The sequence below is a fragment of the Pangasianodon hypophthalmus genome, chromosome 22, assembly GCF_027358585.1.
Source record: "Pangasianodon hypophthalmus isolate fPanHyp1 chromosome 22, fPanHyp1.pri, whole genome shotgun sequence".
Taxonomy (NCBI): domain Eukaryota; kingdom Metazoa; phylum Chordata; class Actinopteri; order Siluriformes; family Pangasiidae; genus Pangasianodon; species Pangasianodon hypophthalmus.
Genome location: NC_069731.1, coordinates 10834430 through 10860927, shown reverse-complemented (window position 1 = coordinate 10860927; position 26498 = coordinate 10834430). Strand labels below are relative to the sequence as shown.

The window sequence follows — 26498 nt, the reverse complement described above, 5'->3', positions numbered from 1 at the left end:
TTTGTTGTCCTTAAGCCATTTTGCCACAACTATGGAGGTATGCTTGGGGTCACTGCCCATTTGGAAGACCCATTTATGACCTAGCTTTAACTTCCTGGCTGATGTCTTGAGAGGTTGCTTCAATATATCCACACAATTTTCCTTCCTCATGATGCCATCTATTTTGTGAAGTACACCAGTCCCTCCTGCAGCAAAGCACCCCCACAACATGATGCTGCCACCCCCATGCTTCATGGCTGGGATGGTGTTCTTCAGCTTGCAAGCCTGACCCTTTTTCCTCCAAACATAACGATGGTCATTATGGCCACACAGTTCAGTTTTTGTTTCATCAAACCAGAGGACATTTCTCCAAAATGTAAGATCATCATCTCCATGTGCACATGCAAACTGTAGTCTGGCTTTTTTATGGTGGTTTTGGAGCAGTGGCTTCTTCCTTGCTAAGCAGCCTTTCAGGTTTTGTCGATATAGGACTCGTTTTACCATGGATATAGATACTTGTCTAGCTTTTTCCTGCAGCATCTTCACAAGGTCCTTTGCTGGTGTTCTGGGATTGATTTGCACTTTTTTCACCAAACTATGTTCATCTCTAGGACTAGGAATGTGTCTCCTTCCTGAGCAGTATCATGGCTATGTGGTCCCGTCGTGTTTATACTTGCATACTATTGTTTGTACAGATGAATGTGGTACCTTCAGGCATTTGGAAATTGCTCCCAAGGATAATCCAGACTTGTGGAGGTCCACATTTTTTTTTCTGAGGTCTTGGCTGATTTCCTTTGATTTTCCCATGATGTCAAGCAAAAAGGCACTGAGTTTAAAGGTAGGCCTTAAAATACATCCACAGGTGCAACTCCAGTTGACTCAGAAGCCTATCAGCAGCTAACTGGGTAATTGCCTAAAGGCTTAACATCATTTTCTGGAATTTTCCAAGCTGTTTAAAGGCACAGTTAACTTAGTGTATGTAATCTTCTGACCCACTGGAATTGTGATAATGTCAATTGAAAGCGAAACAATTGTTGGAAAAATTGCTCATCTCATGCACAAAGTAGAAGTCCTAAATGACTTGCCAAAACTATAGACACAAAGTTATAATCTGAAATATATAGTTTTATATATATATTGCTATAATATGAAATCTGTGGAGTGTTTAAAAAATGAGTTTTAATGACTTCAGCTTAAGTGTATGTAAACTTCTGAGTTCAACTATCTATCTATCTATATATATATATATATATATATATATATATATATATATATATATATATATATATATATATATATATATATACATTTTATACACATATATGTGTAAGTGAAATGACACATGACACTTGATGTGAAGTGTCTGGTGTGAACTGGTCTTTCAAATACATAATGTGACAGTATATATTAATATTATCATGTATAGCAGTTACAACCTGGGGGACATTTATAGAAGGTAATGAGTAACAGGTAATTGTATTTAAAAAAAAACAGGAGAGTTCACATGGCTTGGCTGAGAGGAGGAGTGGTTTTCGGGGGGGAGGGGGGGCAGACTCTTGTAGTTCTTGAACTAGCCTTATTCTATTAATTATTATACAACTGGCAAACCAGTTGTATAATATGCTTTTAATGGTTAAGATGTCATATCAGTGAGAGTTTATGGCATCATCTTCCTAAGCCAGAACCATTGTAGTTTACCTGGAAGATGAACTGAAGTTGGCATGTGAATGAGTGTCAGTATAGTGGAAGGTTTTAAGTGAGGTTAAAGGTGGTGAAGTGGGGAAGTAAGAAAGTCTGGGGTCAGTGAGGCTGTATTTGATTTGAGGATCAGATTAGACATGTCAGATGACTGTGTGAGAATATGATCAGGCTCTCAGTACCGTTGGATGTGGTGCTGGAAGCCACAGCCTTCTCGCTGATCTCAGTTCGGGTCAAGGAGGATCTTTTGGTTGCCACGATGGTCTCCACCCTCTTTTTCTTCTCTGCTGTTGAACTGGCCTGTGACTGTGTTTCCATGGTGACTGCACATTCCTTAGTGCCGCATCTAAACTGAGACACCTGTAAGTTCCACCCAAGAAAATGACAGAGGTCAGTGAGGTATGTCAAAAAAGTTAAGCTTTTGATACTGCTCTTGCTATGGAAACATTACCATCAAAGCTAACTGGTATGGTCAACAGCAAGCAAAAGAACCTTCATGAGACATTCAGGATTTTTAACCCAAGAACCATGGTTTGAGGTTTCAGGACTAGCTGCATGTTTGAGGGAGTGGGTATGTTTGCAGATGGGCTGCATATACCAAACTGCTCCTTCAACACTGAAAAACATACAAAGGCAAAATCTTACGGGGATACTTCAGAAGGTGAGAAACTTACACCTGTCTAAAATGAAGGTTTGTTTGAAGCTCCTTCTGGGAATATCACAGTGCTGGGGCCATTTTCTCTTTTCACAGCGTGCTCTCTGTTAGTTAAAGCTCTGTTTTGGGTTTGTTTGGGTTCAGCCAAGACAAGTTCTAACTGCAGCAGTGACACCAAATGAAGAACCCCTCGAACTGCGTTACAGGTTTGCTAATTGGTGAAGAATACCGCCAAAAACCTTCCCAGGAATGAATCTTAAATGTCACTAGTGTTCTGTATGAGTCCTCAGTTAAACTAGAATTCCATTTTAATACAACTAAGGAAAATATCTGAAAATTTCCTCCTGGTAAGATGAAGTTTTTTTTATGTACAGAGATCAGAGTAATGTACTTAAATTCTCTTTCCTACATTACAGACTATTCTCTCCTTAATTTAGCTCTAATTGGTAGAGATATTTTGTCTGGAACTGGTATTCACACAAGTTCAATTGCGTAAAAAGCATGTTTAATAATACAAGTTATGAGGATAGTGGAGTGGTAGTGGATTGGTTCTTACAACACAGCTATTGAAAATCTAAAGGATTATTTCTCAAGTGAAATGGTGTAACAATGTTCTATAAAGCATCTGCGGGGGGTGGTATGTGGGGTTAGAAACACAAACGCAGCAAGCTTTGTTTAAGGAATGAATTTTTCAGGCCCTAGAATTTGTGGAACACCACTCAAATGACATCTGCAAGCAATCTGGGCTTACACAAAAAAAACGCAGAATTATCCCTCTTTCCCAAAACCAATCAAAAAATATTAACCTTCCATTCTTTTACTCACATCATCATTAGTAATTGCACTACACTCAATTATGTAGAACAACCTAACTGCCAGCACACAAAGTAAATAAATAAACACATTTTTTAAAATATGTTTTGGGTTCCTTAAATAACAAAAAATGAAACACTCTGATGCTAGCTAGGCCAAACCAGTAATCGATTTCAAGCCCAGGTGGAGAACACAGGCGTGTGCACTAGTGCTGACAGTCTGTCGGAAAAACAAAGAAAGATCAGATGGATAGAACCCCAAAGTCAGCTTTTTTCTTTTACATTACACCACCTAGCAGTTTCTACCCAGTCAGTGAAGGATAAAGAAGAAAAAGAGGGCAAGAGGGAAAGTGAAAACACACAGTGAGTCCTTTATGCCTGTTATTGACTGGCCTCTGACACTTGGGTGCACTGGCTCTGCATGTCTGTGAGTGTTTGAACCCCCAGTTCCCCAATCGTCAATCCCTAGGCAATCCAGAAAGAGCAGAAAAAGGCAAAGAAGCTAAGATCAGACACTCGAGACAGGTGAGAAGTAAAAGAGGGATGTGTAAAATAGGCAGAAAAAGGACAATTAGAGCAGTAAATAGAAACAAATATTCACATCCCTGTCTTGCCAAGCATAGCTAATGCACAATTAGTCTTTTTTCCTATATCAATGCCCTGACTTGACCACTGCAACCTACTACCTGTTTCTCTTGACCCTTGTTCTCTGCCTTCAGCGCTTCACTTCATTTGACACTGTATTATGTATTCTTTTTTGCTGCTAAGCTTGGGAAGAAAGAACAGGTGTACTTAAGAGTGTTAAGGTCAACAATACACACTGTTCATGAAGGACTGCATAATATCAAATGAGAAGAACAGAGATGAGCTTATAGCTCTTAAATAAATTCCAGGAAACAATAGCCTCTTATCCATTTACCAGTAAGATCTTCACAATAGAATGCATTCAAAGCCTCTGACCAGTTCCAAAATAAATGTAAAATTTCATATTAGACTTCATTCCTCACTTCGATGGAGTTCCACACCCAATTAGCTGTGAGAGAGAAAGAGTGTTCTCTTCATGTGGGCTTGTCCATAATCCTCACTCAGAGAAAGAGGCGATTAACCAGGTTTAAAATATCACAATTCAGACTGCTCCCAAGGAAAAAAAGATTCTTATTTTAAGCACATTAGGCAAATCAATTTAACATAAATTATACGCTCCAGTGACATAAGCAAGTTGAAAGTCAGTGGCAAATGAAACATCAAAGTCAAACAACAGAAAAAACTTTTCTAATAAAAAAATATTGTCTATTTTTAAGGCATTAATTTTCACCATTTTATTAATGCATATTAAACATTTTAAACAAAATATGTGTGGCAGCCTGCAGAAACCCTTCACATGATCAAATTTTGCCATTTTCTTTTATGTATTTCTGGAAACTAACTGAACTGAAAACTGTTTCTCTTTAGCATGTATCTGGTAGCACCCAGTGTTCCCAGGATAGGTTCCGGATCTAATTCAACGCTTCCACTAAAAGACACACCACTGACCTCTACATTTATAATCTAATCTACTAGTGGAAAAACACCAGTGCCAAAATTTAAAGATTATTATATAATTTTATGTGTTTATAATGTGAAATGGTTCTCACTTTGATTATCAGCATCACCCACATCAGTCTCTGTATTATTACATGAGGCAAAATTCACTTGCATTTGTGGCACACCGAACCCTCATCGTCATCTCTCACCTTGACTGATTTCTGTTCATGCTAACATTGGAAGGGGAAAAAATCACTTATTCACTCACTAACATCTGTTCTGTTGGCTCAGTTTCATGCTATTAATGTATATTATAAGGCAAATACAGAGTTGTATGTAGTATGGCAACCATTTGTACATCATGAAGACATTCCTATCTCTGGTTTATACCAAGATTGCTCATCCCATTTGAATTACAACAGGCATCCTCTGCCAGCATTATTTAACAGACATATCTCCAGAAATCTTATTCCACAGAAAGAACAACAATCAGGGCATTTGATCTTTTGTTTCCTTTTGTTTTTTGTTTTACATGCAAGGATGTCCAAAGAGGCTTTTATATAAAGATTTTGTAATAAAAATCTCCTTTAATTTTCACCACTGGGTTGTTGTAAATTGTTGATTTAAAAAAACACAGTGTGATAACCATGACATTTCTAAACTAGATTACCATACAGTGAAAATTTCAAACTAGTTATCACACTGTTAACTCTTATACTGCAGTTTAGATCTTAATAATTGTATTAGATAAGTGCATTAAGTTTAGGACTTGGGATCTACATAATGGTTTTGGGTTCGAGGTGATGATTCATTTTACTATAAGCCCATGTTCTCTGGGCTCTCTTTGGACAGAGAAGGAGAAAAGCACTGCATTCATCACCAGCCTGCTCACAAATCCTTTATTTGACACCTCTCAACACCAAAGCACATTGCCACAGAGAGACAGAAATCCTGAGAACCCGGGAAGAGGACAAGTAAAAAGGCAGAAGAAAGGGAAAAGAGGAGAAGAAAGCATGAGAAGGATCAGAAGGAAGCCTCCATGTCACCAGTAGGATACAGTGATACAACAAATAACCAAATGATTGAACCAAATATTATGATAAATTCATTGGAATTTTATTTTGGCCCTAACTGGGAAGATTCAGCACTACCCATTACTCAAATCTTAATCAGTTTAAGGAAATTCTTACAAATAAGAAATCATGACATCGTTCTAAATAAGCAGTGGGAAAAGATTGGCCAGGGATAGAGAAACATATGAAATTCTTTTTATAATGGTGGAAGGTGTTCTTTTAAGAATGACGATACATTTTTTATTATTTATTAAATTAGAATTTTTCTGTAGAGCCAGCAATGATATGCTGCCCTGTGCATGCATTCTGCGTGAGCTATGTGTGAGCTGTGCGTGTTTGCACCTGACATCAAGACAAATTCCTAGTACTGTAGAGTGTCCTTTACTGTACCTGGCAATAAATTGTTTCTGATTCTGATTCTGATTCTATAAGGAGCATCAGCTCTATAAATAACATATTTCTTTTGTGACTTTCGGCTAGTTTGTACAGAACAGTGTGTCACCAATTCTTATCAAGGTAATGAACTTGGCTTGAGCCCACGTCACATGAAAGTAAAATCCTACCGCTCGTCCAAGCTTTATCAAAAAAAAAAAAACAGCTGACCTATTTATATCTGTGTAGAACACATTATCTATTCGGTCCAAATGTATTCATATTTGGTAATCTATTTCCCTAAGTTGTAATGGCAGCAGTGACAGCATGGCGTCTGAGTTCTGCCTCTGACATTTCTATATCAGTTCATAGTACTACTAGGTCTCAAATAGCTCATAATGTGGAATTTCAGACCTCTAGGGAAAAAAAACAAAGAAAATGCCCCATCAACTTGTAATTCCTACTTGGAATGTTGGGAAGGTCTAGTTAGCTAGTTAGATTGTGCTAACAGAAGATGAACATGGAGGTGTCCATGTTTACTTCCCACTTTGTATCTCAAATGCACACAGGCTGAAATTGACGTATTTCAGAGTTCCAACTTCTCACAGCATAATTACCAGCCCACACAATACTTACTTACTAATGGTGTGCCAGCAGTGGTTGAATCATTCATCTGTAAAACAGTCCTGATTTCTCGCAACTTTATTTCCATTACATATTGTTCATTTGAATGGCTGTGCTTTCCTTTTGGTAATAAACAACTGCGAGGTGCCTTAAAAACTTCAGGTTCTCGTAATATTCTTTGAGTCATGGTGTTTCTGACTCCTCAAACAAACACACACACACACACAGATTTGTTTTACTATACTTGTGAGGACGTTACACTGATACAATTTATTAGCTACATTAATAATTATATGTCTTAATGTAATGAATGTAATGAAATACTAATACATTATTTTGATTTGAAGAAATAATATGTCCTAAATCAACACAAATATGAATTGGACATGCACTATTCTTTTTTTTTAAAGCCAGAAAGGGCATCTATTTAGACTAAATCTCAAGGAAAGGAACAAAAAAAACTGCACGAGTGGAATGAATGATGCAGGCTCAGCTTCATTAGTGTGAACATGCAGTGGTGCCTGGTGTTTTAAGTTAGGCTTTGAGTTTATATTCCTGTTTATATTAGATGTTTATTTGCCGTGTGATGGACTGGCTCCCATGCCAGGTGAATTCTCCCACCATGTGCCCAGTGTTACTGGGATAGGCTCTGGATTCTGTCCATGATGAAACACTTGATGATGATGATGATGATGATTATATATTTATATGTTTATATTTTGGGATATAAACTCCACTAAATTCCTTCAAAAATATCACGGGCAGGTACATACCAAAATCCTAACCCCACAAGAAAGATTAAATAACCTGCGCATGTAGTTGAATGCTGTATTAGATTAGCTCTTTCTCTCCCTCTCTGGCACTCCCTCTTTCCCTTTTTGTTGTTTCCTCATTTTCTTTTTCCTTTCTCTCCCTGTGGAGTGTTCCAGAACCTTTCACATTCAAGACACAACCTAAGACGTGGACAAGAGGGACAGCGAATGCCTTACATTGCCAAATGAGCCCAGTATCCTGTGTTCCTGGGTAACAAACACTACAACTCCTTTAGCACTCGCTGCTCACTAGATAAAAAAAGAAATAAAGGTGCCATGGCAATGGAAATCCTCTAGTGGACACAGCCTTCCTTGGCTTATTAGCAGCGATGCTTGGCTGTATGTTCAGCTTTGGATTATGCTCTGGATGGAGGGGTTTTGGGTGGGGTGTTAAAGCCAAGAAACATAAAGCAGCATTCTATGAGGTTTCTATGATCTTTTCTCCATTAGAGTTTGCAACCACATTCCTGCAAACACTTCTTTTTTGACTGTAAGCATATTTGTACATTTTATATTCTCTTTAAAAGGATGCATGTAAGGCCTCAGTGATATTTAGCAGTAACAGTTGTGTTATTAGGCCTGATTGCAATACACTTTTTTTTTAGATCAGATTCAGTTGAAGTTCAACCTGCAAGCTGAGAAACATTTGGTCACAGAAGAAGGTATAGCCTATTGTGTATGCATGCATCTTGCTCACAACTGAAGTTTGTGTGACAGACAGTGACTCTGAAAGTCCAAAGGGTGGCACAGAACTGTGTGTGCACACCTCTTGTGTGTGTGGGTGTGTGTGTTCCACTGTGCGAAGACACCCTAGGGAGGTGATGAGTGAAGGTAGGAATTCTTTTTCTGATGAAAACTATGTCTCCCTCTTTCTTTCTTTCTCTCTCACTCTCTCTCTCACACATACTCGCTCACGCACACACACACACACAATGACTGGCATCAAACACTGGGCTGTGGTTGGCCTTCTCTCCTCCTCATCTCTGAAATTTAAAAACAAAACCTTTGCAACATTCTGGTTTGCATCCAAACAAAATAACAAAACATTTTTCTACTGCTAAATTGTGAAGCTATGAGTAGATTCGCAATTACTGTGTATTCAAATAATTCAACTGCAAATTCAACAGCAGATAATTCCTAAAATATTAAGCATGATGTCAGTGAGACATATCCATCAAATAGCAACCCCAAACTTCTTGCTCCCTTTTTTGTGCTCAGAGTATTTTTTTTATTTTGGCACACAAGTGTAAACTCCAAAAAGATTCATTCAAATTGCATACATATTTTATACACAAGCAACTATTTTTAAAACCATAGTTTATAATAATGTTATGATTGTGCAGCCTGATTGTTAAGTGTCCAACTGGTCCACTACTTCGTGGTCCACTAACATTGCTGTAAATATAGGCATTAAACTTATTAAAAACAAAGTACACTGTTGCTCAATTCCTGAAGATAATCACATGCAGTGTGGAAACATGCACAATATTCATGCTAATGACCAAAATCCCAAGTACCCCAAAACACAGATATTGGCTCACTTATCCAATCAAGGAAATGAAGCATCAAAGCCCTATTAGCCCTGTCAGTGCAGAATCAGGGGGCAAATTACCCTTCCCAGAGCTTCAGGATGATTCATCAAGCCAAAGCCTCTGGAGGAGTCATAATGTTTACTTACAGACAGCCCACTTCCCCCACTGGCATGCTTTATTGGCTCTTATTAATTCCTGTACAGACCCTAGTGGCTTTGCCATTTACAGCTTATTATAGGGCAGAAATAAGACTAGAAGTCATTGTGCATTGCAGAGCCCCATCTCAAAACAAACCAAGAAGAGATGGAAAGGAGAAAATGGAGTAATGAATGTGAAATAAAGTACAAAACTTTATTTTTAAAGATTATATGCAGTTAAGATGAACAAAGAGAAGAAAAGGAAGGTCAAGCAGAGGTCAAAGGGAAGGAGTAATTTTGTTTTGAGGTAAACATAGTTTGGACAGATAGGATACACAGATAAAAAAGGGAGGGAGTGATGACTCTCATTTTAGGAGTTTAGATGAAGTTATCAGGAGTTGGATGCCACCGTCGGATGGAAACAGAGAGAGTAGGAGCGTAGAAAGGAGAGAAGGAGAGGTGAACACAGTTACTTTTATAGCCAACTTCCTGTCTGAAGTGGAAGCATTTCCAAGAGCTATTGAGTCATACATTCCACAGGCATTTTAACATTTTCATTCAACCCCCACCCCATCTTCTGCTCTGTTCATTTTTTTGCTCCTGCTGTTCATTCATTCATTTATCAGGTGGGCTCAGAGTCACTGTAAAATCTCCCTTCAGAAACTTCCAGGAGAAAATGGCATGCCGCTTTCATTGAACTGTAGCTGGCTAGGTTATGTGATTGAGATTTAGTTAATACAAGGGAGGAAACGCTAAAACTTTCTACATGTAGATAACACACCCCAGCTGGAGTATGAAGAAGGAGCAAACAGACTGTTGTTTAGATACATTATATGAAAAATATTTGAATCATGTTTTCTTGAAAATCTAATGATCCAAACTTGTAGATTTTACATCATGTGATGTGGTTTGTATGTAAGTTTTATGTTTTAAAGGTACAGAAAGTACAGTTTGCTTAAAAATTTTTGTGTATTCCTATGAGTTAGAAAGATTGTAAATAGAGTTGTAGAAGTATGACAGAGAGAAAGAAACAGAGGGAGAGAAAGAGAGTAAGAGAGAGATATAGCTCAAACATACCAGAGGCAGGCACAGAGGAACTTTGGAATGTTCCAACAGCTCTCTATCTCCCCACTCGCAGGCTGAGATATCTTCCATTCCTACACAAACCCACTCATACAAAGAAGCATGCACAAGTCTGAATGGAGACTGTCTCACTCACTCTCTATTCCCCTACACATGAGACACACACATCATTCAACAGCTCCTCATCCTCATTATTATTATCATCATAAGCCCTACAGGGATCTACACAACTACACACTGGCAAAAACACAACACATGCACACAAAACAAACAGAAATACAGAAATACAGAAGCACCTACAAACAGCCAGTAGAGGGTACTTACATACATTATAATGCAGAGAAGTATATACATGGTATATATGTGCTTAATAATATATATACAACAATCTTAAGATCTATTCATAGTGGATTATGTCTTTTATGAAGAAATGGGTTAATGCAATTATTACAGATGTATCCGTATGTCTTACGTGTCTGATTCTGCCATGTCAGTCTATTACCTACTATAAAATGATTTCTAACTACTGTGGGCTCCTGAGTAGTGCAACAGAAAAGCGTTCATCCTGAGATCACAAATTTGAATCCCAACAATCCCATCTGTGGCTGTGCTCTCTTAGTGTGAGTTCTCTCTCCCCTGCTAATCACAGTGACACTAGCTAATTGTGGGTGTGTGTGGAAGCTGAGTTTGTGATGCAGCATGAGCAGCTGTTTGAAAAGATGTATCTCAGAGGATGCATGTTAGCCCTCACCCTCCCTGGTTGTATGACAGGGGAGAGCTAATTGGTGGGTGGGAATTGGGCAAGAGCAAATTATTGGGGGTGGGGAATTAAGAACACACACCTGGGGTAAACTTCAGTACACTGAAGTACAGAGGGCATTTTTAACCACAAACCTATTTTTGTTGGATTATGAATTATTTTCTTTTATTTCATTTAATTTTTATTTCTGTCTCCTTATTTATTGTATTTTTCTCATTCAGCAGCAATTTTGTGTTATTTTTGTCACCTCAATGACTTAAAATAGCTGTGCTAGATGTAGGCCTGTGCGATATATCCATATAGCGATTTGTACATGATATTTCATCATGTAACAACACGCAGTTACATTAACTCAGATTATTCGACCAGTTACGCATTTTACATAGGAGCACCGCAATTTAACATCAAAGTACACAATAAGAGTTAGCACACAAGAGCATACCAAAATAACAGTCTTTTTCTCCCCAATAAAATGGGAGATGAGCCAATATACATATGAATGTGGAACGATTTGTGCAGGTGTTTTAACTCCAATATTAACCAACACTTCCTAGAAGCCCCATTCCCTTCCCCCCATCTCACATGATCTCAACTGGACTTACAGGGTGCCCTTGTTTTCTGTCATTCTGCAATGAGTTCCTGACCACACAGCTGGTAATATTACTACACACTCCTGTACTCTCCTTAAACCTGGAATGGTGGAAATGGAAATTTCTTGTCTTTTTTAGCCTATCAGTTCTGTATAATTAAATCATTTTTAGCAATTTTAAAAATGGTAAATTGCAGTACAATGTTTGTAGGTTTACAAGGCTGAAAAGTAATAATTCTGATGCAAATACAGCCACAAGCGCCAATAAGTGGGGCCCAAGCACTCCTCACAAATAGCGTCCACGGTGGCCAGTTCTTGCCAAGATACATAGACCCATAAAGAGACCATACATGAACATACTTATCAAGTTTTGTGATGAGATCTTAATGCTACAGATTAGCAGATCGATGCAGCCCCCAAATTTTCAGCTCAACTGGACTCTGGTTCCTATTAAACAGCTATTTGAACTTAACTCCAACCCTTATGAATATGAATAGCAGTGCTCCACTGTATTGGATACTGGGCTGGTTTAAAATCTCAGCAACATTGCAGGTAACTGTCTCCAAGGCAGATACGAAGAGGAAGATTAAAATTTCAATAAATGATGGATAGAGAGGAAGAGACTTTTTTCATGTTCCTCTTATTTCCTTTGGGTCACTCATAACAAACATAAATTGGTGTCCCAAGAATTGGTGTTGATGGCCTAATTTTTAATACACATTTACAAATCTACATTTGAAGGGCCAAAAGCTTTTCTCTTAACTATTTATACCACTACAGAATAAGGATGAGTAGCTACACATTGCTAATCACATTGTGATTGTAAAAAAACACACATTCACAAAGCTCATCCAACTACACATATGTCAACAGAATCTAATTAGAAAGCCACAGACACCGTCTCACACTCATTAAGGCATTAAGGCAATCCAATCACACACACCCACTTCCATTGCTTTGCCTCAGTGTGTGAATGAGAGTGGACAGCACACAGGTTCATGTATATACATACAGAGATGGTCTCTCTGAGGTAATGAGTTTACACAGCTTATTTAGCCTGTTTGCATTGATCCAAAGACAAATCACTGCTCTCACATCAACACTCTGTGTCATTAATCATATCACTAATTGGTGCAATAACGGTACCATTAACGTATGCCATCTCCAACATGCTCCTCACTAAACAGGGTGAACCCCAGTCAGCCCAAACACTCCCTTATGTACTCTCTGTGCACTCACTCTTTCACCTCATTATACACAAACTTAAACTCAGATTTTACTTTTCTCTAACCATCCAATATTTAACAAGCAGCATTTTCATATAACTAAAACAATGTTTTGACATATGCATAGGGCCTAAAATGACGCTTGCATGGTGGGTGGTGGCAATCTACCATAAAAATTAAACATTGGAAAATGCATTTCTTGTAACATTCATCTCTCCCTGCTCTTTACTTTATACAATTCAGAACATCAGTTCACTCTCAGGAACTAATATGTTGGCTTTCTGTTGAATATGTTGAAGTCTCTTGATCAGTAAATTACTTCACAAATATTTGAAATGAGTCTTATGCTTACAGAAACAGTTTTGAGAAATTCCAAAACTCTGTTCTTTTTAAATACCAGCATATACTTGACATACTTCTGTGCACAGCACTATTGTTTTTATATGTCACACCATTAAATCAACTTGAGTAAATAATTAACAAACTGACACTAAATCTACTTGACTTTGTGTACTACTAAATGTTCCACCTTCTATGCAGAGGTCAGACTGCACTGGGGAATTCGATTCAGCCACAAGTCAAGCAAATCAAATAATTAAGGCATACTGAGACTCTTGACAGCAATGCCTAACAGCATAAAGCATGATTTCTTTAATTTCTTTAACCTTCCTACACTGGCAGAATTTCACTCTCACCGCTGCGGCCCAGGTTCGATTCCTGGCCAGGGAACCAACCCCAGCCATTGGTGTTGCACACGACAGTGCACTCCCAGTGCGGGTCCCAAGCCTGGATAAAATTGGGGAGGGTTGTGTCAGGAAGGGCATCCAGCATAAAAACTGTGCCAAATCAAATATGCAGACCAGTGATCCACTGTGGCGACCCCTAACGGGAGCAGCTGAAAGAAGAACAACATTATAATTTATCTTTAATATATTGAATCCTTAATAATGGTTTCCTTGACAAGTACACAACTAGTGATAAGTACAGATCTAGGAGTGAGGCGGTATGAGGAGTGTGTAGCAAATACTAGGTACCTTTTTTAATGATTTTACTGTTGCAAGCCCCGGAAACCAACAAAAATCCCTCAATTTACATAGATTCAAATTATGTAACTTATCTAGGTTGTCTTTTTGTACTCTGCTTTCAATACCTGAACTAACCTTCGAAGACTTAGTCCCAAATGAGAAATCATACTGTAATTATTTCCTTAAAGTCCCAGTCTATTATCATTTAGTAAATAGTAAATACTATGAATTAATCAGTAAGTGCAGTAAAACTAATAAGAATGAAGGAATGTAACTCTGGCCCTGCCAATGACTCTCCAAAAATTCAAGCCAGCCAGCAATCTCTTCAAAACACACTAATTTTCAAGGAAGCCAGTCATGTGGTGTGGAGGGATTTGGAAGGATGAAGTATGGAAGCCTAGGCTGCGTTCTTCCATCTAATAGAAGGAGACAAGTGCTTAGAGTGCTCCACAAAAGCCAAACATTATAAATAATTCTAAAAGCTAAGGAGGCTTCTTTATATGAGAGCCTAGCTCCCTTTCTTGACATCTGAGGCTCTGTGCATGCCACCAACAAGAATGTCTTTTCAGCTATCAGTTCCAATGAACTCTGTAGACCCACATGCAGACTTTGTAAGTTTATTTCCCTTGAACTCTTTTCTTTCCAACACAGTTCATAATGTAAGATGGTAGAAAGCATACAAACTCAGTTTGGTGTTCTTAAACATGCATATCACACATGCATACACTTAAGCATGCACACAATGCACACACGTGCACATAACCAATTTACTCTAATAAATGTAACTCAGTCACAGTTATACTGCAACAAACAGGACACTACACACATAGACACACACATGCACACTCAAGACGCATGGAGGTGGAGTGTGCTCAGAGACGTGTCTTGTAAATCTCTTTCTGAAAGAAGCTTTGGGATGTAGACAGAAACTTACACACTGGGCTCTGAGGGAGAGAAAAACACTCCACTCATCTTTCTCTCTCCCCCTCAGCTCTTGTCCTTTTTTCTTCTACATTACAGGCTCTCTTGACACTTTTGCTTTCCTCTCTTCTCACCATATCACCTTATTTTTCCCCCTTTTCCTTCTCTACTACTGTCTTCAACACTACCTTTGTGTTTGAAACTGATCCTTAAGTAACTCCCACGAACTTCTTTGCCCCATCTCTCACTTTCCTTAAAAACAAGCCTTAAGAATCAAGGTCTAGTTCAAGCTTCTAGAGCTCATTTTACCCAGTAACTTAGCCACACCACATAAAACTCATTGACAAGCTCTCTTTCCCAGTGTACCCTACTCTCCAGCTCCCCTGGCTGCAGTGACTAATGTCTTGCCTCTTCATAGACAAAGAAAGTGTAGACAAACTGCAGGATGATGGGGAAAGGCATTATATCTTTTCTGATAAATGGAGCCTTCATCTTTTGCCATGGCTGCTGCGGAACCCCTGCCAACTACACACTTTGACCTAAAGCGGCTACAAGTGTGCATGTCTGTGTACAATTAATTATTCTGTAAACATTAACCTTGTCTTCATTCATGAAGACCAATTTCCTGAGTGCAACAAGGTCTCTTAACAAACAAAGGAGAAGAATTTACTCTTCTCATGCACATTCATCCCCCAATGTACTATATAAGTTTAGAACTTATTATTTTCCTCTTTTATGTCCTGCATCTCCTTCACTCCTTCTCTCTCTCTCTCTCTCTCTCTCTCTCACTCTCTCAAGGAATTAACTAGTCTGTAAAACTATTCTGCTCCAACCTCTCTCTCCACCCCTGTAAGAAACTGGGCATTATAAAGGAGAAGGGAGTTTGCCATTAGCTCCAGTCTTCCTTCAATGCTTCCTGTGGAGTATTGTTAAAACACAGCACCTCTCATCTCCCCACATTTTCCCTCCTCCCTCTCTCATCCCCCATCCATGGTGAGGCTCTTAAAACACTTTGCATGAGAAAAAGTGATTACTCTTCAGATGCTCTGCTGACAAAAGAGGAGTCTTTGGGTTCATCTGAAAATTTGCTCACGGAGTTAACACCCTGCCCTCCCCACTCTTATCCTCCTGTTTTGTTTTAATAAGGAAGGCTGATATTTGTCTTACAGAGGGGGTGAATAAAGACTTTGACATTTTCTTGTAAAGTGGTTTGGGGCAGAATCAGTAGGAAACCACTTAGACATTAAGAAGTGGCTAAACACATGCATGAGCAGGAAAGAGAAGCAGAGATAAGAATTTGGGATTTGTAACAAAATGTTTTCCTGACTCCTGTTGTTTTGATGAGGCATTGACCTTTGAACATATAGAATCAATATTCCGTTAATAGCACACCTCATTCCCCTGGTCTGATGTCAAAAGTTAAGCTATTAGAATTTAACTTAGACTTAGGCCCCGTTCACACCTGGCATTAACATGCATCCTGGGTGACTGGATCACACGTGAACAGCCAAGACACACAGCCATACACACCCGGCATTATGAAGGCGTCTCCAGTGACCATTTGTGATGGGGTTTCATACATCCTTTCTGTTTGAGAAAGGCTGTCATGCACATGTATTACATCAGTCTTCCACTGCATTTATATTAAATCATATCTCATGTACCTGTACGGACTGTTTTGAATGTTTTAATCACATGGTCTGCTAATGGAACTTATGAATGAATGAGAGATGAGATGACAAATGAAACTATGAAAAACAGCCGCTTTCGTCTCTGCTGTTATAGCATCGTCTTTATCCATTAGCCTAGCGGTAGAAGGCTCTACCGTTCAGCACAATTTCCAAACAGTCTTACTTCCATCCAAACTAGGTTTTTAAATTAGTTTACTTTCTTAATTGTCTCTAACGGTCTGTCATACCTGGCTCTAACTCTGGAAAACGTGTGTCTGATACAAACACTGATAAGGACATAGAAGAAAAGACTGATTTTAAACATCTACAACAACATACCCATGCCATGCACACACACACACACACTGCCCTGTGTCACACCAAATGAGGCAGCACACTTTCTGCTATGCTTCACACTAGGGCTTAAAACTTTTTACAGCCTGTCAGGAGTCTCAGGAACACGTCAGCTGATCTGCTGGTAATCACCTGCTTGGGAAACACAAACATGAGCATTAACCATGGTTTTCTCAGTCTCTCTCAAATAGCCTTTTTTGGCTGGGACACCTGAGCCAATGAAAATCGTTTGATCAGTCATGTTCTGCTTGAGCTTTTCTCACTTTCTGCTTTGATGAAGGAAGAAATGGCTAGGCTTATTGGGAGGTCAACTTAGAGATTCCTGCAGCCAAAGCCAACACTTGGAACAGACTTTCACATTTGCCTGTAAGAATACTAGCACAGAAGCAGACAAATACCTTTAAACTCTAAATTCATTCAAACTATTTTGACACAAATCTACACTAAACATCTCACTCCAAAATACACACTAGACTGCACCCTTGGAAGGAAGGAATATTGGGGTTTTCTGATTCACACACCACCCATGTCCTGTCTTAACTCTTAGAACCAGATGCCGTTTGTAGGCATATTTGCACCCAGTCTTCTTGCTTTTATAAGTCAGGAACTGTTCATCTCTCGGAAATAAGAGATAAAATTACTTCCCAATTTAAGGCTTCTTTTTGCATCAGCAAATAATCAAGTTTTAAAAATACAACTCATACAACTCACTTCTTACTCACTCAGTATTATCAATAAACTCACTCATTTATTCATAATAGAGAGTACGGTTTTTGCATTTCACAGCATCTGTGTTTTTTCAGTGTCTGTGAGCAAGTGTATGCTGTAGTTATTGCAATGATAGAAGTCTTGCAATAAAGGAAATGGAAAAAAACTCAAAAATAGGTAAGGCTTCTTAGGGTTAATAGATCATAAAAGGTGAACAAGAGCTTACTGTGGAAGGGATGAGAGCACATCAGAATGAAAAACACATGAATGAGAATAAAGAAGAATGGATGCAAAGAGAAAAGGGAAAGAGGAAAGAGATAAAGAAGAGAGAAAGGGAAATGGAGAAAGAGAAGGAGAGAATAGGGGGTTGTCCTGATGGAGAGGCAGATCAGAAGCATGCCCTGAAGGGCTGACTCAGCCTGGGGATTAGTCAGAGAGAGAGGGGGAGACAGTGAGACAGAAAGAGGGAGTGAGAAAGAGACCCTTCATGCATGGAGACACACCCCTTTGTTACCTCCTCTGAGACACAAATATGGACAGACACTTTTGACATGTGTCTACTTTAACACAACAGCCCAACTTTGTGTCAACACCATACACACCCAAATACATTGGCAAGGCTGACAACCTTCCTTCCTCTCTTTTTTTCAGAGCCTTATATCACTATTTCATAGTTCCTGCTTCTGACATTTTCCCCTTTTCCTACATGCTATATGTCCTTTTCATTTGACATTAAAAATATCAATGTTGAAACTCTATAAACTGAGATATGTCAGGCAAATTCAACAGCAGTATGACAAAGTTCAGTATTACAATATTCAATTCTTTCTGCCTTGCTAATTATCGTCAGAAGTCAATACTTTAAGGGGAAAAAGATATTTCATTTTCATTTTTCTTATCCTCCTGGGGTGACATTAATGAAAAGACCAAAAACACAGCATAAGAAGAAGAAGAGAGCCAGCGCTTCTGGTGCAATGCCTCATGCACAAATGTGCAGTGTTCACTTTATGTCCCTGCTACAGATCCATCATAACTAATCACTCCCATATGCCTTAGTACAAAAACTAATCAACACTGCATAGCCGCCAAACATCAAACTAAAAAAAAGGAAAGAAAATCCCCAAACACTCCCCAGAGCACTTTTGTAATCTCCATCTAGGATCAGTCCCAGAGACGCTGGGGGAAAAAGAAAAACTTTCACCCCACTTATCGTCATATCGCTTTGGACGGGCTAAGGGTGCTATTTAAACATGTATTAGCATGACAGTGGCCTGCTGTTAACCACCTCATCCTCATGCACACACACACACACACACACACACACACACACACACCCTTATAATTACAGGTAGTGTTGCTTTAGAGATGATGGCAAAGACCTCTTTCTGAAATACTCGGGTAAAAGACTTTGAGTTGCCATACACTAGAGAAACTTTTGTGTTTTTAGGTTTAGTGAACCAGGGATGGAAGAGGAAAAAGCAGATGATATTGGATTTAATTATGTGTTATCTTGGTCATTCATATTAGCTGGTGGACAACATTTTGTCCATAGAAACTGGAGGCAGTGAGAGAGAACCTGGTCTGAGCAGATTTCAAACACTTTATATCAATAAAACAATAATGACTAAATCCTAGAGGAAGGAAATGTCTTCAAGGTATGTGTACATTAAGATGTGTGATTTTTATTACAATGCAGGAGCAAAGCTGGACTTTTGCCCACCTTCCAGAAAAACAGACCTGTTTGACAGATATTAATTAAGATGCCACAAAAACTGATATGAGAAAGTTTACATTGGTAGCAAACATAATATATAGTAGACAGAATATATCAATATCTTGAATATTTAATATTCATGATTCTGCACTATTTCTAGGTCCCTATTTATATGTAAGCAAGTTTGTGATACTGACCATGTTAACTCCTTTGTACAAAATGTCAGACTTGTCTTACACCTAATCTATTCTACTGAAGCATGTATTCAGATCAAAATGGTTTTACACAAACTTGTGGAGTCCATGCCATCTTGAATGCACACTGTTAGTAAAGCAAAAAAGGGGACATACCAAATACAAAGAAACTCTGAATTTCATGTAAATATTTCAAACACTACTTTTCACTCAAGTTGCTGTCAGTAATATAATTTGTTATGAAAATTGCTGTGTTAAAAGGAAAGCCAAATAGAAGCATTTTCATGAGTGGTCTCAGACTTCTGGACCCCACTGTATATAATTATATGCTGAAACCTGATATTAAGATGTAAATTTTAATAATCACTTACATTTTATATGTATAATTTGTTCTAAGTTTACATTGCTGACATTTTACAATTTTTTTCAGTTTTGTACATTTATGTGGCCTAACTAAAATTCCATTGTCTTTAAAAAAGAAATATACACAGTAAAAGGCTCTAAATTGCAGCACATGACGATAGGGTATTTTTCCAAATCATAATGTAATTCAGTCTTTAATCAGCAGAGGATTAAACGAGTACTTAAGGTCAATGTAAAATGCAGTAAGGGCAGGTGTAATAAGGCCTACATTTAAAGGGTGGCTATAAAATAGCCGAAATTTCTAATGTATGTAATAAAATACCGCCTCCTTAAACTCCAAACTGCAGGTTAAAATATGGGCTAAACCGAAAAATGCCCTAAATGTGGGTTATACGGCTTTTCCCCTTGTTTCGAATAGCAGCGAATATAATGAGCTATATAATTTCTTCAAAAACAAATTAAACACTTTGAAAACGCCTGCTACTGGGAATTATTTCAATTCTTGCAAATACTTACACATTCAAAGAAAATGAATGTGACATTTGACAAACAGCATAAAAATGAGAACATCGCCAACGATTAATGAAAGGATAAGAGGGAAAAATCAAACAAACCATCACCTTTTTTCCCGACAAGTCTTCCGTGGTATTTACAGTAGCCAACTTAAACATTCATTGACGTTCCTTTTGACGGTTTGTAGTTTATAGAATTTATCCAATAAATTACGTTTACGTATTTCTCTGGGGTGCTGCGTGGTCTTTACCGGTTTGGCTCAAACCTGAGAAGCGATCAGAGCGGCGCGCGCTCACTCGGACCCGCGGCACAGCTGTGCGGAATAGGACCGCAAACTCCCAAACCACTCTACTGGACACACAGTGCACTCAAGAGTGTATAAATCACTACATTACACTTTAACGTAGTAGGCATAACGAGATTTGTTATTTGGGATTCAAGTTTTCAAATAGGCATATTCTAACCAAATACTGCGAATAAATTACATGGCTTAGGGAGAAAAAAGCAAATGCGAAAAACGAATGAATGCATTTTTAAACATCAGAAATATGCAAGGCCATCAGTCAAAATATTCAAACTATCCTGACTTCCTCTTGTAAATTTAACCCAATTCATTTTACATAATACATGTCAAAATTGCAAACATTTAAACTTTTTTATTGGCTATTTTTTTAAACCAATTCCAGAATTAAGAACAATTTTAAGTGGAACTGAATTAAAAAAATAATAAAATGTCATTTAAATTAGATTCGAATTTGTTCGTGGTGTGTGTGTGTGTGTGTGTGTGTGTGCGTGCGTGTGTGTAGGCCCCGGTCAAGTACTGAATGTAGAAGAGCACGTGAAGATCGTTCTGTAATCTGATGCCGCTGAAAATGTGCTCAGCCCCCAAAATCTGTCCGGGAAAAAAACCAACAGCATCTCTAATGACTGCACCAGTACAGGCCAAAGAGAGACCCGGCCCTTAACAATGGCTTTTCAGTTTACTTTCACACTAACTAAAATAGCTTAATAAAAAAAAGCACGTATTCTGCGGGCGGCTTTCTGTATAAAGAAACAGAGAAAGACATGAAGTTCATTCACTGTTTGAAATAAACTGACGAAGTTTGCCAACATTGTGTGTAACGTCACGAAACTATTCATTCAATCTCTCGCGCACAGTACAAAATTAAACACAATAACTTAGCACATAAAGTCTACAGCGTTTCTTTCCGCATTTTACTTTGTATTTGTTTGTTACTTTACACTAGTTGGCGTTTTACATAAGTATGCGCGTTTGGCGACGTCTCAACTTAAAATGTGACATTTCAACGTTCTCTAACACTGCTCGTTTTTCCAAAAACTTGTTTCACAACACACACACACACACACACACACACACACACACACAGCAAACATGCAAACAAACACTTTTTCTCAGACTTACGTTTCCGAATGCGGTTTTCCCCTGTGGAAAAATGTTCGACTTTTCAGAACTTTCCTCTTCACTTTTTTTTTTTTTACTTTCTCGTCGCAAATGTGCTGCTCCCGAAGCTTTCCGCTTTTACTCAGGAGTTAGCCGACTTTACTTTTCTTGGTCCTTTCCTTCTTTTCTTCTCCGGGACGCTTCAAGTTGTGTACTAACGCTCGCAACTTTCTCTACAAGCCTGCCAGAACATTACAAGCCAAAGCGCGCGCGTGCGCACAGAGAGAGAGAGAGAGAGAGAGAGAGAGAGAGAGAGAGAGAGAGAGAGAAAGATTCCTAAAGCTTTATGGCAACAAAGAGTGTGGTTTCGAGCATTGTGGATACTTTATGTGGAGTGTGCAACTACAGCTGCCCCTTCCTTCCCCTGACTCCTCCCTCGGCGAGTATACACACACACACCCTTTCTACCCCGATCTTTTCTCCTTTCTTCCTCTCTCCCTCCTACCCTTACCCGATTCCAGTATTTTAAGCACACCATATGTGAGAATGGTTTAATGATACCGTTTTTATTTATTGTACACTAAACGCTTCTCTAAAACTTCGAGACGCACATCCAGAGAAAGATGCATTCATTCATAAACCAGAATGGCTTGATGGTGAATGAAAAACTGCAATAAAATCACGACCTGTGCAATACAGAGGAATGGTACTCTCTATTACAATGTTGTGTAAAATCTACTCTATTATTACATGTGTTCTGAACTTTGTAAAACTCGGTGGAGCGGGAACAAATTTGATTTCAGTACACATTCTGAAAATGGTATGGTGAATCTCTTGTATTCATTCCCACAAGGCTGATTATATCAAGCAGATAGTCAAATATAATATTTTTTTTTTTTAATTCACACTATTGTCAATTTTTATCCTACTCGTGCCTTCAGAAATCACATTTGTATATGCAAACTTGTATAAAGTTTTAAAAACACCAAGAAATATTTTTCTCATTGTTCAAATTGTTATACATAAGACACTTCATATTTTCTCCAGTGCCACTAAATGTGACAAAAGAATATAAAACGAAAGAATTATTTCAGTTTTATTCTGCTGTTATCACATTTATAAGTATTATAAATAGCTTATTATTAAGCTATTATCCAACAGTATCAAAAAATATTTTGTATATGTTAAAATAATGTGTGCACTTGTGAGAATCAGAAAATCCACCTAACATTGTTATAGTGCAAAAAAAAAAAAGAAAATGGTTTGTCTTAGTGCATAAGTGTGTTTTTAAAGGAAAAAACTGAATGAACGAGAAATGCCTCTATAAAAACGCATATTCAAAGATAATACAATAGTTATTATGACCTTGGTAATGTATATTCACATGGATTTGCTTGGACAAGCTGAGGACAAACTGAAAATCATTCAATATATAAACTGATCTTCCAGTGGAACTTGGACATAATCAATATACATCATCAATACATGGAGAAATTAGGTTGATACCTTCTGTGCCCATCATCAAACAAGATGATGTCAGATAAAGCATGAAAACACTCTAATCCTGTAATTTGTATCTGTCACTGCATCTGCACAAATAGTTGTGTCAAGAATATCAGTCGGGGGAAAAAGCAGTGTTGCTTTTTTGTGGCGGACCCACATTTTCAATCTAGGTGAGTATGGAAAATATCTGAATTAGCAAACCGTTTAATGATTTAACCTGTTTTTCTATTGCAGTGACGTATTACAGAGTATAGAGCTATTATGTGATAATTCACTAGGCCTGGCTATACAAACAGCTGATTCATTGGCTTGTACTGAATAAAAAAACATGTACTCTGTCATTTTGTACCTGTACTAACTATTAAACCAACTCCTCTGTGACAGAGTTTTAACTTAAAAGCATTCAAAGACCCTGGCCCGTTTATACTGAGGCTTGTGTAAGTTTCTCTGTATATAGGCATCTGCCAAATGCACGTGCCGCATTTCCCCTCGATGACTTGGCCTCGTGTTTTCAGTAAAAGCCTGCCATCCATAAACTGAAGGATGAAGATGCCGGTAGCCGTGGGTTTGTTACGTTTGCGCGACCCCTCCGTCTTTAAATGAAGGACCTATTAGCCAACAGAAATTAAGCGCACGACCAATAGCTCGCATGTACCTGTTAATATGAAGAACTGACACTAACTAACAGAAAGGTAAGTAATTTCTTGTTCCGCATAACTACCAGTATAAATAAAAAATCCGAACCGTAATAATATCTGATGTGACACACGTGAGCTATTTGTCCACTTCAGAGACGGCTAGCCTACTTCGCGACGCTTATAGATGGATAGATTAATTTGTGTTTTTTAATGCAGTCGGGTTCTCTCTCACCTGTTTGGCTGTTGTCACTTTATATTTAGGCCTATAGTATTATACTTAATCGGGAAATCGTGCCGTAGCTAGTATCAGTCAGCCAGCAATGTAGTGGGTCTGATTCTGAAGCTCACGTTTTAGGCTCAGGGTGGTTTTCCCGAAACGTTCGTAACGCTAAGTACTTAGTTATCTCCTTCGTAAGAACGTTCTTTAATTAACCAGAGTTTCTTTAATAACTGACGTAACTAAACTCGTTCGTAAATTATCGAGTAACCTGACCCGTTCGTTACTCACTAAAAACTTCTTTATTTGGAGCTGGAGTGCAGTTCTAACAGGAAAAGGCAGAGGCCGCTAATTTCTGTCAAAGATCTTCACTAATCCGTTTGCCGGAACGGAAGTTATTATTATTATTATTATTATTATTATTATTATTATTATTATTATTATTATTATTCGCATAACTTTTGCATTCCTTTTGGTCGTTGTTCTGTATATTATTTCACATAATTATCTCACATGTTGATTGCTCAAATAAAACAATATATGGGAAGAGAGACGATCATTATGCATCAGGATTGGAGAAAGGGCTTACCCAGTGTAGCCGGTGTCCTAATGTGTGCGATCAAATATAAACCTACTAGACTGCCTCGGTGATGGCAAACAGTGGCATACCCAGCTTTTTAGTCTGCTTATTTATGTCGCTCCTTGGTGCACAGTAAATGGGCAAACAATATCTATAATGGTTTCATAGTTTCTCTATAATTCTGTATACAATGTAGTGTTTGAAAAAACACTTGACAATGGTGATGTTGGACGGGGACGGGTACCCAACTTGGACTGGTACTGTAGAAACCTTCAGAAAATTTTCCCCTTAGAGTGCCATGCCACTGGTGAATTCAGGGATACAGTAATGCTGTGCAATGCATACACCTCATCCTTATATACACCTATAAAATTCCATCTACAGCCACCATCTGAATTCCCAACAATATGTGTGCAGGTATGACCTTTTTACAGACATTGTGACCAAGTTGCTGGGGAGTATTCCTTTTATTTTGGCCAGGTGCAGTGGTTGACTACTGAGTGATAGTGAATTTCCTCTCCATATATTTACTAAGTTTCTAGCCCACAGCCCATAACTATTTCCTTCCACTCACAGTATGGTGAAAAGAGTAAATATGCATATTAAAAATAAATGATACGTTTACATCAATAAATGATAGTCACATCAACAAGTCAGATGGCCTTCACAGAGTTGGGAGTACAACTGAGATTATAAGAAAAGCTGTAATGTAATAGTTGGTCTTTTTTTTTTTGTTTCATTGCTTATTATTTTGGTTAACAAACATGCTATCATACAATGACAATTTTAACAACAAAATAAAGCAAGAAATTATTCAAATGTGCAAAGGCTAATTTGGCAAAATGTGTAACAAATAAATCTTTTGCACCCTAAAAGAAAGCCTACTTTAATAACTTTGGGTTAAAAAAAATAGGTAACCCTTTTTTTATTTAACAAAAACAAAGTAACATTTTACACTCTCTTTGTTTATTGGGCAAGATAGTTGGTACTGACATTGAAGGTCTGTCAAGTTGTACGACTAAGATCATACTGTTGTTGAAGCAATATCTGTTAGGTTTTTTAGTCCATATAGTTTTGTATTTGAAGTAAAAGAGAAATAACAATTTCAGAAAACATAAATAAACATATCATATGAAAAAGCTTTTGCCTGTTAATGTAATAAAGCTAATATTTGATCCAAAGCTAATTGAACAGGTTATGCTGTTTTTGGTGTTCTAACATCTTGAACCATGGGCCTCTTTGTAAATTTGAGCACATGCTCCTCTAAAGGTCTCTGCATGGCCCTGGATATAATGATATTGCATACATGATTGGATATTTACATTGATTTAATTGAGTCATATTACATACCAATGACATCTATTAAATAGTGACTAGGGCTTTGATAAAAACAATGTTTATTGTTGATTGTTGAGCTGTACTGAAGCCAATTAATGTGGCAATAAAAGAATCTTGAAACTCTACAATTATGTTTGCCCAACAAAACGAACAAAATATATCCCACCAAAAAAAACTGTATTTAGTACCTTAAAACACCCATTTACCACCCTTTTACAAGGCCACAACACTGAACGAAATGAAGCTAAAGAAAGCAATGATACTAGGCCACAGCACTGGACAAAATTAAGCTAAAGAAAGCACTGATAGTTAAAAAAAAAAAAATAAAAAAATAAAGTAGTGTAGCAGCTGCAGAAGTTCAATAACAAAAAACCTAGCAAAGCAAAAGCCATAGCATGAGATAATCCATTACACACAACACCTAACATTTATATTAGTCAACAACAAAAGTTGCAAAAGTTCATATCTAAGTTTTTTGTTTT

General features: G+C 38.0%; 1 protein-coding gene across 5 annotated transcripts in view; it reads right to left on the bottom strand.

Moving 5' to 3' along the window:
* Positions 1-22117, bottom strand: part of gli3 (GLI family zinc finger 3) — a 173122-nt gene extending 151005 nt beyond the window's left edge. For 2 of the 5 annotated variants that reach the window (XM_026937844.3, XM_026937846.3), the window contains exons 1-3: positions 21762-22117; positions 10296-10375; positions 1860-2037 (exon numbers count right to left, since the gene is read on the bottom strand). In XM_026937844.3, coding sequence (XP_026793645.1) covers positions 1860-2037; positions 10296-10373 — 256 coding nt within the window. In that variant the 5' untranslated portion in view covers positions 10374-10375; positions 21762-22117. The remainder of the gene's footprint in view (positions 1-1859; positions 2038-10295; positions 10376-21761) is intronic. The other 3 variants (XM_026937842.3, XM_026937843.3, XM_053228055.1) reach the window with 2 other exon arrangements.
* Positions 22118-26498: the final 4381 nt, after the last annotated feature.